At 38.0% G+C, this 17081-nt stretch overlaps 1 protein-coding gene across 3 annotated transcripts in view; it reads right to left on the bottom strand.

The window, feature by feature from the left end:
- Positions 1–3822: 3822 nt before the first annotated feature.
- HNF4G (hepatocyte nuclear factor 4 gamma) overlaps positions 3823–17081 on the bottom strand; it is a 63948-nt gene continuing 50689 nt past the window's right edge. For all 3 annotated transcript variants that reach the window (XM_075085275.1, XM_075085276.1, XM_075085274.1), the window contains 6 exons: positions 13404–13559; positions 11126–11213; positions 8317–8469; positions 7899–8135; positions 7308–7430; positions 3823–6916 (listed from right to left, as the gene is read on the bottom strand). In XM_075085275.1, coding sequence (XP_074941376.1) covers positions 6798–6916; positions 7308–7430; positions 7899–8135; positions 8317–8469; positions 11126–11213; positions 13404–13559 — 876 coding nt within the window. In that variant the 3' untranslated portion in view covers positions 3823–6797. The remainder of the gene's footprint in view (positions 6917–7307; positions 7431–7898; positions 8136–8316; positions 8470–11125; positions 11214–13403; positions 13560–17081) is intronic.

Genomic DNA, 17081 nt, shown 5'->3' with positions numbered 1-17081 from the left:
TGCTTTGTTGGGCAGTCATATTCATGAAAATTCATTCAATTGTGAGGGGGGTCAAAAACACAGGGGAAAAAACTGCTTGCTGATCAAAATGTAATATAAGCGGCACCATTTTATTTAAGCAGCAAAATACATAGAGTAGAAAAGAAAGGAAGTTTTATATAATCTCAGAACTGTGTTTCTATGAATTTGGCATACTTTTAGCTAGGTAGAAGTTGTAACTCAATCTATTTAGTTGTTTTATTTCAAAAAGACAGGAAATAGGGACCATTCTAATAGGTGACACAAGCACTCTGGCTGATGGTACTTGTGAAGGTGACAGATGAGAACATCACCAGCTCCAAAGCTGTTCTTTTCTCCTAAGTTGTATCAAATTGAAACTTTGCCTCTGTACACAACTAAAAACTTGACCAAGTTTTTATCTCATCTCAGCCGGCCTGTGAGAAGTATGAAATAAAGTATGACTTATCATAATGGATCAGCTGCTACCAGGATTACTTTGCAAGCTGACTCTGACTGGTGGCATCATAGCATCAACTGGGTGCTTGCTGTCTTACAGTGTTCCCAGAATGGGGGTCCAAGAAAAGTTGCATGTGCACAGGTAGTGCAGGTGATGCCACCAGCAGGTTCAGCTGTGCCACATGCAACAAGATGTGATGATAAAAGGGGACTGGTGACAGTAAGCACTACCATGGCCGACATGGGTCCCGTTTCAGTCCCATGGCATTACTGCCCATTGTTAAGGGGTATGTTTGAATAACACTTAAAGGAAGGGACTTTGAACAGTGATGCAGATTATGCCCAGGTCTCCCTGCACTGCAGCCCTGTGGAGAGCCAACAAACTGTCTGTGGGTACCTGAGGGCATGCTAAGCTGCTTGGATACATTTAATGAACTGCTCAAGAAAAACTGTAAATGAATCAGCTGTTCCAACTTAATCTGATGTTTGCAATGTACAAGTGATATACTGTTATCACATTTGTGCAGGCCTTCTTTCCTTCCTCCGTTCACTAAACTCCCTTGGAAGACTGCAGTACACCTTGTCATATCTGCTATTAAAATATTTTTCTCTAACCTATCTCCTAACGCTATCTCCTTTAACTTCTTAAGGTAATTTAACTCCCAGGGCAATCTTTGTTGCTATATTTCCTTGAAGACATTCAGGATTCTAAAAATGAAACGGCAACTGCTCTGTTTGGTGAACTTACTAACAAAATGGGAGAAGAGGTTACATTGGAGGCCAAACCCTACAAAACCCCTGAGCCTAATCAGACACGAGGTTCTCAGCCATTCAAAGTGCCCTCTTGCTACAGTAAAAGCCAAAGAGACCAGCCAGTGCTCTTTAGAACCATGTCAAAGAAATTTTAAACAGGTGGCTTTCTAGGCTTTCTTCTCTAATCTCAGAGCACAGTGTCTAAGCTTCAGATGAAACCACCTCTTGATCAGATTGGCTAAAGGAAAATCTTCAACGCTTGCTGCTGTTCACCCCATGAAGCACACCTCATCACATTAGACATCAGTGGCATTCACCCTTGCAAAAGGGAAAAGTGGTGTCAGGCCCAGACTCAGCAGCAGTTGCAATTAATAGCTCTGTTCTGGGGCAAAGCTGTACCACCATTGTGTGACCTGGAGCAGCTGTCACATCAGGCACTGTTAGTGAGGAGGTGACAACCCTCTCAGCCCCACCAGTAAGTCAAGTGTTGGTATGGCACCTTTGACTGACACTTAACTCACATGAACTACCAGATAATGTTAGTAGCAATCGTAGCTCCACCACAACATTAAGGAATAGAAGTCATTGTCACAAGAACATTTTTTAGGTGTAAGATGCTCGCTCCCCTATCTTGATGAGATTTTTCCCATCTTGTTTAAAGGATCTTTAGGTATTCTGGCATTCAATATGAATGAGTTGCCTCTTTCTGTCTTGTGATAGAAGATGGAAGTTCTCTTTCACTATATATGTTTTTACATTTCATTTCTATCTTTAAGTTTTTTACCCTTTCATAGTAATATTTATCATTCTGATTAGAAATCAGGCATGCATTTAATTTTTATTGAAGAGATTTTTGAAAATATATTTCCTGCAGTTCAGCACTTTTACTCTTCTCTAGAATCAAATTTATATTTTTTATTTCATAAATGGCTTTTTATTTACAAATAAACTTTCCAATTAATGAAAATATTTGGATTTGCCACAAGACAATAAGGAACCAGAAGGAAGAAGTGATCAATGCCAGCCTTGATTGCAACTATGTTCCCTTTCTTTTTCTAATACAAAACCGACAGAAAAAGAAGAAACCTGTTAATGCAATGACTTAACGACTTTAAATTTTGGGTGGTTTTTTGTTGGTGGTGGTTTGGGGTTTTTTTTGTTCCTAGGGAGAATAAAGGGCAAGAAGGAAGCTAGTGGCTCTACACCAGGGACAACATGAAAAATATAGAAATTTGCAAAACAATACAGAAGATTTATGACTTACTGGAAAATGTGGGGTTAAATATTTTCTTTCTTTATATTTTCACATACGTAACACAAATATTGGAGGTGCACAACAAGAAATAGTCTGTTGGAAAAACATAAACAATTTTAGTCAGTCACAGACTGACAGACATCCTTCAGGTGAAAACAGAACTGCCAAGTATACAAATATTAACCGAGAGCTATAACAGATTTTCTGCTTATATTCTGAGAACATTAAATTTTATGTTGCAGAAGGTTCCTGGAACTCAATAAATACCCTCACCCACATTCAGAATTCCTTAGTTGGGAGGAGTTTTGTACAATGATTAGAAATGAAAGCTAATGTATCCATCTCTCTCTGTAAAATACACACTCCTGATTCACCTATTGGAGCTGTTTGTAAAGTTGATTCATGGAAATCCTTAAAGAAGAGTCTGTCAGCACTTCATGGCATTGAAGATGGAGGGGGTTTTCCATGTTTTCTTCACTGTCGCTGACAAAAAAATCTCTTCTGTTTCCTAAAATCATTAACTTCCTTCATCCAAGTCAGCATTTACAAGTAAAGGGCAGAGAAATCCTTCACCTAGAGTAATCAGCCACAGTCCCAAGTTTCTCAAAGGCACCTGATCTCCAGCATTCAGAAGTGAAGCCTCTTCTTCCTCCCATGGCAGCTGTGCCCTGCAGCTCTGCACTCCAGAGTAGAGCACATGTGAGCAAGAGCAAACAGCCCAATTCATTGTGTTATTACCACCCCCCCAATCAAAAACAAAATGGCACATCTATTCAAAATCTACTCAAAGAAGACATGCAACTGAACATACATTCCAAGACTGAGGAGATACTGGTTAGCTAAAAAAATGTATCTTAAAGAATATTTCTGAAGTTTTAAAAGCCTTTATCTACAAAATAAATGTTTAGCTGCAACTAAATTAACTTAAATAGCACTGCGCTAAGCAATGAAAGGGAGTGATTTGTTAAGTTATCCCTGTCCAGGAAAAAAAAAAAAAAGGGGGCTGTTGAACATATGCTTCATTTTAAACACAGATGGAATTAAGCATGTGCTTCAATACTTTTCTGAGTCAGAACTAAAAATTGAAAACCATAGCTATGAAATACTTTGCCATGTTACAGTAGAATCAACTAAAATGTTGCCATCATATTCTTTCATATGATTTCAATATCCTGCTTAAGCAGGGGGGTTGGACAAGATGACCTCCAGAGGTCCCTTCCAACCTCAGCCACTCTGTGATGCTGTGAATACTGTAGAGATGAAAGCATGTTTCAGTTTTATACTTATTCATAACATAAGCAATATAAAGCATTGTCATTGTTTATGTAAATAGTCACAAAATTACCAAAAGGCAAGTGTGTCATTTGGATCATTCACTTTCCTTTATTGAGCTTTGATGAAAAACAGTCCATTTGAAATATTTCCAGCAACCATTTCAATTCCAAATGCTCAACACAAAAACTTGGTACCAGAGTTCAAACATATAAAGTTACATCTCATTATAATTTAATATTTAACAAAGCTAATCATTTCTGATTTTTCATAATTAAGTTTACAAAAATAATGTTACATTTATAAAATAAATCAGCTTTTCCCAATAAATTACAGTGGTGCTCTTCTTATTCAAAAAATGTAATATATCATACAAAATAGATAACAACTTTTTGTCAGATAAAATACTAAAGTATATTTTTCATCCATTACATTTTGGCAGTGTGTGAAAACATTTTATTGTACGCTTGATATCTAAAGTACAGTGTGAAAACTAAGCCCATTAAGCTGTTATGAACATTGCTTATATAAGGCAAGCGTGGCCAACTTGGGGACTACTTTTTATTTCCAGTTAAATGTTTTTAGTCAGACCAATACTGCCATGCTTATGCAACTGACTTAATTAATCTGACCCAGTAAAGTCATGCAGATCCAACTTGAGCAAAACACTCTTTCTATGACAAGTACATAAAAGTGACCCCCATCATTCAACTTATGGGCTGCTCAGTATCTCTCACGCATGCTTTACCTTTGTGTGGCCGACTTGTAAAAATAACACAGTCTGCATCCCCCTAAATTTAATGGCAAAACTTCAGTACTTTATTCTGTCATAAAAACTCATATTAAAAGGGACTTGTAAAAAGAGCAATGCATTGATAAGAAATAAACAGTAACCAGCAAAAAGAAAAACACTCGAAAAGGAAAAAGGTAAACATTAAGAGCTAGTGTATGCAGACTTTACAAAACCAACTACTTTAAAATAACATAAAGAAACACAGCATCTACTTGGTGGTAAGTGTATTCTCATTAAAGCCTTTTGAATGTTCAGGTCAGCTCAGCATTTACTGTGTTACATTTCCTGCCTGCAAAAATGTATCTGAAGAATCATCTCAGTTTGTTTGAGCAACTTTTAAAAGCCAGTGGTTTAACTACACCATCTTCTGATGTTGTGATTAACGTAGGTGTCTGGTTGAGGATGATCAACATCTCACCTTGCAGAATTTCGGACTCCACTATGTTTTCTCCTTACAATAGTTCAGCAAACTGCAGTATTTTATTCTCTCTTTTTCCTCTGTTTCTCTCTCACGTAACTTCTGGGAAGAAAGTCTGCTTTAAAGTACTAAAGGAAAATCATTGCTGTCTGGAATAAATAAAATGTGCAAAGTGGTGATTTTCTTATGACGTCAGTATTGTATGAACAACATATCACTTCATATATCATTATAGATCATTTTCACAAATTGTAACTGAGTGAGTATATGCCCAAGTCAGCATGTGTCATAAGGTCCCCTTTGTGGAAATCCGCAGAGGGTCCAAATCCAGATGGGTTATTATAGACTCCAGACAAAAAGCTTAGTCAATGTTGCATCCCCCCAGACTGGAAGGGGAAGAGGAAGAAGAGCAGAAGGGAGCTCGTCACAGTAATTCATCCCAAGCTTCTGAAAACTCTTAAAAATCTGGAGAATGAGTATTTGGTGCACTGGCTATCTTCCGGCTTGAAATACCATGGCTAAAACCAGGAAGATCTGGAGCTGGACTAAAGCACATCTGCTGCTTGAGTTAGTAAGCCATACCTCTCCAGAAACAGAGCTACTACATAACTACCGCTACTCTGTAGGTGAAGTTTAGAGCGATTGCTGAAACATGCATTCATCAGCAGTTAGGCAAATAAACACACTGGCTACATGTACACTAGCAAATCAAACAGTACAAAGTCTATATTCCAAACCTGAGGTCAAGTGGCATGGTCTGGCCATATTCTAGTTATACTCTTGGTGCCCCTAAAGCAAAGTGGCAGGATCCAAAGCACCTAGTGAAGAGTGTCCTAGACTGGCTTAATTCCCAAGATGAGGCCAGAAATTGTCAGAAGAGTACTGGTTAGTCCTTACCAAAAAGCATACCAGTCGCTGTTCTAACAATTCAGCAGTATAAATGCCTGCACCCATGCCTCGACACCGTCCAATTGACTGATACAGACATCACTGCGTATGCAGATTTTAAAAGTCCTCAAACATATTTGCACGTGGCACACCCTCTGATTCATACAAATAGGTAAGCAGGGAGGATTCAACTCTTCTGTTGAATTTTTACTGGAAAGAGATGGTTCTTTCAAATCAGGATGGTTTTTTAATTAACTGGATATTTCTGCTCATTATTTTCTCCTTTTTATTTAATACATGTGCTTTCTTTGGTATCCTACTGTTTTATTATTCAAGGAATCTTGGCATCTGTTTGATTAACCTGCTTTTGCATGTCTACAATTCACAGCTAAACAAGCCTAAACAAGCACTAACCAGTTCCATCACAATGAAAAAATTATGTACACACCTAAAACAATAATATTAAGACAACTAAAACAGGAAATAAAAAATTAATCTGTGCAGTTAAAAGATCTAAAAATAATATCAACCTTTACACATACTTGTGAGACTGCAGTGTCCACAGTTACAGTTGTACATGGCAGTCAGAATAGTGTTACTTTCCAAATCATTAGGCGTTTTAAGAAACACCCACAGTAGTGGCTGCTGAGGAAACAATTTCCTTTATCATCCTGAGATTTTAAATGTGCAAGTGTCCCACCAATTTATCTAGTGCATAAAAAGGAAGGAGGGAGGAAGGAGGGAAGGGAGGAAGGAAGGGGGGAAGGGAGGAAGGGAGGAGGGAAGGAGGGAAGGGAGGGAGGAAGGAAGGAAGGAAGGAAGGAAGGAAGGAAGGAAGGAAGGAAGGAAGGAAGGAAGGAAGGAAGGAAGGAAGGAAGGAAGGAAGGAAGGAAGGAAGGAAGGAAGGAAGGAAGGAAGGAAGGAAGGAAGGAAGGAAGAGCAAGACAGACAGAGAAACATTATCACAATGATTTTTGTTTCAAAATAGATTGCTGTGCAATGACTGAAGCCTGATTTGTAGACATTTTGTATTCTTGCCCAGATCCTTGAGGAGGGGAAGGTAACGGAGTTTCTGGAGTTGCTGAAAAAGAATACAGAATTATCTATTTTTATATTCTGGCCTACTCTGCATGCACATATACCTACCACTGCCCCCAAAAGAAGTTCTATTACATTTGGCATGCTAGGTAAATAGTATATTTTATTTATCAGAATTTTTAGTTTATTAAAAATTGTGCATGTGAAACAAATGATACATCAGAATAGTGCTGAATTTTTAAAATTAGATTAAATTCAGGTCAAACTCTCTCACTTAACACTGTTTATATACATACGTTTTTAATGCACAATTATTTTAATTTGAGAATGATGATGCAATAACTCTATGAGCACTGACAGGCCACCATTCTAATTAATATTTTTAACTGTAATGGTGAAATGCTATGACGGAACGCTAACCTGCAATTACTTACAAATCTGTTCTGTATGTACAGGACCAGACATTGAACTTATGAGGATAGTTTGGCCAGTTAATGGATCTTGGGCTAAGTGAGGATGTACTGGATGATGCAGATGACTGGCATCATTAGAAGTACCTGCAAAAATAACATGAACACAAATCAATTCAAAAGAGCATGTTGTTGCTGGAGACTTATACTGCAATTTCCATAGAGCAAATATTTTGATTGGCAATTTGAATAATTGCCTCTGGATATTCATTAAACAACCAGACTTCAACCATATTAAGCACTGTGTTCTTTTTCACTGTTTTGACTGCATTAACTGTGGATTTCATGAAATATTTGTAAGGTTTCTTCCATCTGCCTAGGGAGTTTTATGTCTATATACCCAGCAATGACTGAGAAGTACACAGCACAATCTGAGGTTGTAGGACTGTAACAAGGTGAGCAGCCAAGACAAGAAGGCTTTAGCTAACAATCACATGACTCAAAGCTCAGACAGCAAGGCAGTGGTCAAAGTGCTTGCTTACTTCATGATTCCTTCAACAGTACGCTAAATTCAACATAATACAACATGGTAAATTTAAAAATTTGTTAGCTTACCTCCCAATAACATTTCCTGAAGCAAACTGTCAATTTTAACAATTCCAAATAGTTTAACCAATTGTATTTGCTCAATCATTTGCCAAGTGATGCTCTGGAGTGTAGGCAGTAGAAGCAAAAGTTCTCCAAATCTTCCTCGGGAGTCATACTGACGGTCATTAATATAATCCTCTAGACTGATTTGGACTTGGAACCGCATGTTCTTAATCTTCATTGGATTACTCAGGCCCTTTGCATCTTAAAAAATGACAAAAACTTCAAGTCAAGGCGGATCACTATTTGGGAGGAACATCTTACTTTTTTTCACTTGATTCTCTTCCATTCAACTAAATAACATGAGCAGATGCTACATCAACAAGAATTACTTTCAATATAATCACATGCACAATAATTCTGAGACGTATTTTTGACAAAGTACCTGGATCAAAAAACACAATCGCTTTCAAGCAAGCATACTCATTGTCATCTATTTGAATTTCCTGGAAGGGTCGAACAAGTTCATCTAGAATCCGATTTGCCACTCGGCTGATCTCTACTTCAGTACTGTTGCGATGGATTATGTAATTGTTGCCTTGGAGAGAAAGAATACCAACATATGGATTGATATAAAGACTTTGATGTAACATAGCAGATGAAGCCCATTTTCAAAAGCACCCTTCATTTTGCTTAATCAAACTGTTTAATTTTTTTTAATCAATAACTCTCCTTTGTATCATACAAAACTGTTCTTTGCAAGAAGAGTATATGTGCAAAATACAGCTGTCACCCTGTCAATAATCTGTGCATGTAAATATGCCAACATGTACAGTTACTGATCAGTCCACAAGACTGAGGTCCATATTTGAACACCCAAACATGGAGCAAGTATGCCTTTATCTTTACATAATAGATAAATATAATGGTACTGATCTTAAAATTTCATCCTCACCCCTTAAAACAATACATCCCGAGCTGAATGATCAGGATTTGTCCATCAAAGAAGCCTTCTTCCAGAGGAGGCATCAGGAATGTTTCTAACAGATGCTCCTGCTACTCCTAATAAAATTTAGAAGCATCTTAAAATTTTCCATAAAGAGTGCCTTTTCCCTGCTCTTTTCATTTCAAATTTTCATTTTGGGGAAGTCTCCATCCTGGCATCTTAATTCACCTTCTGTCCAGAAATCATCTAACATAAGTGATGAGAGCAGTGGGAAAGCCACAGAGCTTCCAGAAGCCACCAAGAAGTTTTTGAAATAAAAGTTGATGATTATATCACAAGAGATCCATGACAAAATAACTCATAAGACATACAGATATCTACCACCAAATACCAGAGCCTGAAATTGTTTATTCATTCAGTATATATGCTGATGTTGGTGATGATGACTATAATTTTCTGCTTATTATTTTATTATTTGTCCTTATTAACTACTAATTCCAATAAAAACTGCAAATATTTCCTTTTTATTTCTGTTAATTTTGTCAGTAGAACTTCATCTAGAGAAAGAAATAGGTTAAGAAGGTAATTTGTATAGTTTTCAATTTGAAAGGATTGCTAGTTAGAGTAGTATCTCCAGAGCAAGCCCTTCCTGTCCCTTTAATGTTATGAGCTGAATAAGAGCTATGAAAAGGCAGGCCCAAAGAGGAAGAACAAGTAGCAGAAAACCCCCTTGTACCACATCACCAGTGGTACTAGATGTACTAGAAGAAACTAGTTTGAGTCCATACTCCACATAGTCTTGCCTCACATCAAAAGTCCTGTCCAAGTAGACTTACACATTTTCTCACAAAACGGCCCAAGTGCTGCACGTGTTTAATGAGACCATTTTTGGCAGGATGCGCTTCAGACTGTGTGCTGGTTTTGGCTGGGATAGAGCTAATTTTCTTCATAGTAGCTAGTATGGGGCTGTGTTTTGGATTTGTGCTGGAAACAGTGCTGATAATACAGGGATGTTTTCATTACTGCTGAGCAGTGCTTACACAGCCAAGGCCTTTTCTGCTTCTCATCCCACCCCACCAGGAAGCGGGCTGGGGGTGCACAAGAGCTGGGAGGGGACACAGCTGGGACAGTGACCCCAACTGACCAAAGCAATATTCCACACCATATGACATCATGCTCAGCACATAAAGCCAGGGAAAGAGGGAAGTGGGGGATGTTTGCAGTTATGGCATTTTGTCTTCCCAAGTCACCACTACACGAGATGGAGCCCTTCTTTCCTGGAGATGGCTGAACACCTGCCTGCCCATGGGAAGTATGAACAAACTCCTTGTTTTGTTTTGCTTGCATATGCAGCTTTTGCTTTCCCTATTAAACTGTCTTTATCTCAACCCACAATTTATTATTTTTTTTTCATTTTTACTCTTCCAATTCTCTCCCCCACCCGCTGGAGGGGAGTGAGCGAGCAGCTGTGCCAACTGGGGTTAAACCATGACAGACTGACAGAGTACTGTGTCAAACAAATGCCTCATCACATCACTATACACACAGACACGCATCTCATTGTATTATTGTGCCTCTCTGTTGTGTGAATGAAGGGAAGGCACGCTTCCACCATGTGATGATATCCCCTTCCCTAACAGCCATGCTTTCTTCATATAACCTAGTGAAGGAGTCATTTCAAGTGATCAAGAATATGCTTACACAGGCATGACTCCTCTCTGTGTCATGGATGCACCCATCTTTCACATGGCAGGGGACAACAGGCATGCTGTTTGCATGATGGCCACATGGCAACTGTCAAGGCAGCTGTGAGAGGGTTCTTGGGAAAATGAGTTACAGGGAACAGTTTATCCAATTTTCTAGCCTGTAGGGTTTTCTCTGACTACGTCTAAAGGGCTCTTGGGAAAGCTCCAGATAAATTATTTTCATGAAGACTGAAATTAGTCCATAGGCCACATGTTGGCTGCTCCTCTCTTAAGTGAAGGTTTTTTATGGTTTTTTGTTGTTGTTGTTTTGTGGTTTTATGGGACAAAGGTGCAGAAAGGATGAGAATGTAAGGAGACAAAAATGCCAGGAACTCCCTTTGTGATTTCTGGTATCCAATAAATCTTTAGCTTTATTAACTCGTAGGAAACTGTCCACCTTTTGCTGGAACAGGGCACATGACTTTATGTCATTAATAGCTATTTAGCATTCACAGAAAGCATTGCTTTGACTGTGCCAGAACAGTTGTCCCTCTTAAGTGATTACATGGTTGCTAATGTACTATAATATCATAATTATTAATTAAAACAAAACCAATATTTACCTAAAAGTAAAATGTCCTTATACGCCATGGACCGTTTTGCTGCTCCAAGCAACAGGTGTTCCCCAGCATGTGCTCTTAGCAAGGCAACCTCAGGAAAAAAACAGGAGATTCATTAGAAAATAAAGCAGTAAGTTCCAATAAGGGCAAAAGAAATGAGGATGCATATTACCATGAGTGTATTCAACTAAAAGTATGTTTAAGACACTTAAGATTCTAATTTAAGATGTAAAGTGAATGTAAAAACCTTAACACTGTACTAATGGCACACTATAATGAAATTGTCATCCTCTATCACTTCTGGCATGTGATCTAGATTTTAAACATACGACTATGCAAAATACTTCTCAAAATATACAATACTTGCATTTATGTCCTAGTACCTATTCCCTAACAGAGTTGTCTCTGGAATTTTAAGTTGACAATAAAGACTCCAGCGGGCTGGAATGAACTGTTACAGTAAATTTGGCACTATCAGTGTTTCATTTTTCTCACCTTGAACCAAAAATTTATGTGACACTTAAAAAAGCTTTTTCCCCAACAAAGCCAAATATGCTAAAATATCTACTACTGTCAACAAAGAGGAAACCTGATTCATACAAGGAAGGCACTTAAAGACGTGGTCGTTAGTTTGCTCTTTGTTACTTATTTACTTTCCTTTGTTTTTAATGTCTGCTTGAAATTTCAGCGCTGGCCTCTATTTCCTCAAGGAACTCCTCTCTTAGCAAGTAATTATTTTCTTAAGAATCCAAGCCAACGTTTTATGAATGATGTAAAGATACAGAGCACATAGGAATATTTAATATATTAAGACTTCTCAGGTTCTCAGTAGAGTTAACTTATCTGCTCTGGCCTGCTCCATGGTCTGTAAATCAGGCTGATTCCCAGATCAAGAAACATTTGTTCAAAAACAGATGGTCTGTTTTATAACTAAATGCACAATGGCCCTTGGAAAGAGGCTATCACAAATGCAAATGTCATTTGTTTAACTCCCAATACCTTTGTCCCTACTTTTCTAATACACTTAAGGTTCCTTAGTCTCTTCAAGCACTGCAGAGGTGTTTTCAGCCTATCTTTCTGAGCTGATTTTTTGTTTTTAAATACAGACAGGAACTCTTTAATGGGGTCTGATCTCTTGTCTTTTCCTTCATGCCACCTTAACAATAACAACAGCAATATTTTTGTTTGCTTTTGTTGCCCTTGTGTAACAAATGCATTTAAAATTCTTTCACATGAACAGACTTTTAACTTATTACAGTATATTGTGTCTGTGCACACATATTCTGTGGGTCTGCAAAGACATCATTAAGCTCCTATTTTGGGGGGTGTCCTGTGGCCCGAAACACCTCCATATTCCTGAGGAAAAGTAATAGAGGAAATGAGCTCAGTTTGAATCTCAAACCCAAGGTTGATCTAAACCCTCCTTGCAGGATTTTGTTAAAAACAAAGATTGAAAAGGTAAAAAGGAGGAATTACTCAATTCCACTGCACAGATTCATTTTCAAGCTGAATCAGATTTTGGTGGACTGGAATCAAGAGATCCTGAGCCGTGAATTAACCTCCTGCCCAGGCGGCCAGTGAGAAAACTGCTTACCGCAACATGGAGACACTGGTTCTGAGTGTGCCAGCACAACTTACTCTGAAACCTAGTGATATATTAGGATATATTACAGATGTGACGATAGACCAGACCTCTGTCATAAAAACCCTTAAGAATTTTCAAGGTTTGATGCCTTCTTCCTCCACACTTATTATATAAAATATAATTTTAGTACATTGTATTATATGAAAGATTATTTACTGTGGATTGATATCAGTATGTTTGGCATTTGTTTGAGATTCTAATGGCTTTTATTTTTTGCAAATAGAGAACACCTGCTTCAAATTAAATACCATGGTGTCTTAAAACGTATTATAATGAAAGGTGAACATGAAATAAATACTCTCCAAGGTCAGAAAAAAAGCATGACATTTTTTACAATATTGTTTTCATTTTTCATGCAGTTTGGCGTCTCTGCTTCCAAAAGACTACAGAAAGCACAAAACACTGAAAGACATACTGGTTTGCTGCTTCTTTTTGTTAACATGCTAGAGCCTTATCAATTTCCTTTGGGTATTTTTGTGGTGGTGCCATTTCAAATCTTTACAAAATTTTAAGATGGTGAGTCTAGCAACCAGCTCTATTTGATCAGACAAAAAATTAGTGTTTAATCATAACATTTAAGTATCACAGAAATAACAGGACAGTAATTAAAGTTGTCTCTTTGGTCTCCTCTTATACCTGGTCATCCAGTGGTAATTCACAGAAGCCTGGAATATATTTAGCCCATTCCACCAGGACCAAGAGTTGTTGCTTCATAGATTCACAGACATCACTAATACCAGCAATTTTCTTAACGTTTATGTCAGTGCTAGCACCAGGACTGGAGACTGAGATCTGGCCATAATGAGAGAAAAAATTAACAATGTTAAATTTCATATAATTGCATTTGCACTGGTAACAGAATATTTAAGAAAAAATCGCAGCAGTAATCATGCATACTCTTGAGAAATTCCTTGACCATACGGACCATTAGTCTGCATATAAATTATAAAACTGTATTTCTCATTATTACCAGCGTGTATTACAGTATGTTAAAAATTACACTATTCATATTATGATACGATATCTCCTCATTCCAAAATACTACATTTAAATACACCAGAGCCGCTATCATTTGTAGGGAGGAGGTGGGTTTTTTTATTCCTTTAAAATGGTTGACATTTACTTCATTTCAGAAGAAAAAAGAGCTCATAGGGGCATGCAGTAACATTAAGGGCAAAGAAAGAGAGAGATAAAGGGCTAGCATGTTCTTCTAGTGAAAAGATAAGTATCATTAACTTTAGAAGGTAAAACAGGGGTTTTTTAGTGCCTGGAGGAGAATGGTTTGTAATGATGAAGCAGCAGTTTAGGTGGAGGCCTGAGATGTTTCAGAGCAAATGTAAAGGATATGAGTGTGCATTAGACCACCTGCAGTGAACAGTGTTCTGTGAAATAAGAAGAGAGCAATATCCTTCTGGGCCTGGACCTGGGGCACTTTTCACATAATCACTGAGCCAAATCCTGAAATTCTTAATGACTTTCCAAGGAGAGGAACAAAACCAGGCTTGCTCTTAAGCCAGGCAGGAAAGACAACTTAAGATAAAACCAAGCCTGAGAAGACAGGGTCAGTTTATGGCTGCTATCATACCAGAGAAAGAAAAAAAAAAGAAAAATAAAAAAAAAAGAAAAAGAAGAAAAAGAAGAAAAAAAAGAAAAAGAAAAGAAGAAAAAGGAAAAAAAAAGGAAAAGGAACAGAAAAAGGAAAAGGAAAAATAAAAAAAGGAGGGGAAAGAGGCCCCCACAACAACAACAAAATCCCACCGCTGTACAAGGCCTATGAATCACAGAATCCCAGAATCCCAGAATGTCAGGTATTGGAAGGGACCTCTGGAGATCATCTTGTCCAACCCCCCTGCTTGAGCAGGCACACCCAGAGCAGGGGGCACAGGAATGCATCCAGGTGGGTTTTGAATGTCTCCAGGGAAGAAGACTCTCTGCCTCTCTGGGCAGCCTGTGCCACTGCTCTGTCACCCTCACAGGAAAGAAGTTTTTCTCTCATATTGAGGTGGAAACTGACTTTCACCTTATGTTTTATCACAGAAAGCATACTCAGGAAATTATGTAGTTTTATTATTTTCCCCACCCAAAAATAAAATTATTTGTTATTCCAATACTGTGTACCTACAAATTTCAGGATGGTGGGTGCTATTTAGGTTGACATTGTAGCACGTTAAATCCCCCAGTGAGATCTGTGGTGAAACCCTATTATCCTTGGGTCATCAAAAGGAGCTGCAGTTCTGAATTGAAGCTCAGTGCTTCCTACATAATGCAGTAGCCTAAAACACTGAAAACAGATCAGATATTTATGGCAGTTAACCAGCTGAACATTAGCTTTTGGGGAAATACAACAGCTAGTCAGGTGAAAAAAATCCTGAGACACATAAGTCAAAGGCTATTAGGTAGGAAAAAGGTTAGACATATTGCCTCTTTGCAGACAGAGTATTTGTGATCTGTCTACAGATGTAATCATGAGTCCATTTCTGGCATCTATTCTACAAAATCTAAGTTGAAAATACTGAATATCATCCAGCGAAAGCTACCAGAATGATTCAGTCTAGAAAACCTTCAGTATAGAGAGAGAGCAAAGAAATTAAATTTATTTCATATTTCCAGAAGAGGAGCTTTGATCATGATTCACAAGTGCCTACACAAAGAGAGTTCTGATAGCAGGAGGCACTCTGACCTACCAGAAAGAGATACCACTAATAGAAGTTAATACAAGATGGCAGAGAACAGGCAGATTGTTTAACCATTAGACGTACTGACTTGTGAACTTAATGCTTAATCCTTCCTTTAATATATTTTAATCAAAGCTATGCATCTTTATAAATTACATTTTATATGACAAACTATAGGCTCTGTGCTGAAACCGCTTGGTGAGTTTCGGCTGGGGATTCATGGGATGACTCCCATGGAGTTTATTATGAACCTCTAGGGTTGCATCTCTTCACAAAGATATGAAGCTGTGAACTTTCCTCTTTCTGTTTCTCTATTGCTTTAACCCACCTCTCATTTCTGGGGTGTAACACCTCAGTCACTGACTTCATAGAATCATAGACCAGACCATGTTGGAAGGGGCCTCAAAAGATCGTATCATCCAACACTTTGTGGGAAAGGGAGCCTAGATGAGATTATCTAGCACCCTGTCCAATAGCATCTTGAAAACCTCCACCCTGTCCCTGGGAAGGTTGTTCCAGTGACTGTTCTCACTGTAAAAAATGTCTTTCTTATATCAAAATGAAACTTGTACCCATTAATGACTTGATGAACATGAGTCTATATCCCTATGATCCTGAGAACCGTCAGAGACACATGCCTTTACTTCTGTGAGAGTCCACTATGCCCCTTTCATATTTACACAATCCAGGAAGCCTCTCTGGGTCTGTAGGAGAAACATTATACTTGGACAATTTTCCCCTGTGAGGGCTCTTCAGGGACAAAATAATTCATTTTCCTATTTTAATATGAAAATTTTAAATGGAATGAATGCCACCTTCTCTCTCATTTCGAAGCTGAAGGACTTGGCCAATGATTTGTGACACTGACATCTCCTTCAAGTCTCTCCTCAGGACTGAACCCTTCCTAGAGACCCATTTATTTAAGATAAAAACAAGGACTTCTAAGGCTACTTTTCCATCATGTTAATGTGACCTCTCGGTCTTTAAGGCCAAGAGTGTATCTTCACGTATGCTTGACATAGTGGGAGCAATTCTCTCCTACTACAATATACCAAAAAATAAGTAGAATAAATCTGTGTGTACACACAAGGTGATGTTTTAGGCCAGGAATCTACCAGCTGAAAAGAACTTTGTGGCAGAAAAGTCTGAGGATGTGATTCTGTTTAAGACAGCTCTTATTTCTGAATTGCATGTACCAGTTGGAAATGATTAAGGGAGTAACACAAAAAAGCACAATAAGCAAGTTCAAAGAATTACTAAGAAGGTAAAAATAGGTATATTTTTCATACTGTATAGGTATGAAAGTTAAGAAGGTCCATTATGTTCATCTAGTCTGCCCAGACATGCAATATGTGCCAAAGACTATCACCCAGTAATTCCTACATCAATTCTTTACAGACAGTTCTACACTAAGAGAGATGCTGATAAAGGATGAGATTACAAAACATTTGGGGATGTATAAATCAGTCAGCATGAAATCATAAAGGTGGCAGTTAAATTCTAAGTAAGTTAGTAAGAGGTGCAAGAATGCAGAATCAATGACCGTGATTTATCTGAGGTGCAGAAAAGGACCGGAGACTGTTCCATTCAGCAATTGATTGGATAGGAGGGAAAAAAAAAGAAAATGAAGTTCAGATGA

Source organism: Phalacrocorax aristotelis, chromosome 2 (genome assembly GCF_949628215.1).
Source record: "Phalacrocorax aristotelis chromosome 2, bGulAri2.1, whole genome shotgun sequence".
Classification (NCBI taxonomy): Eukaryota; Metazoa; Chordata; class Aves; order Suliformes; family Phalacrocoracidae; genus Phalacrocorax; species Phalacrocorax aristotelis.
This window is presented reverse-complemented; position numbering and strand designations above follow the sequence as displayed.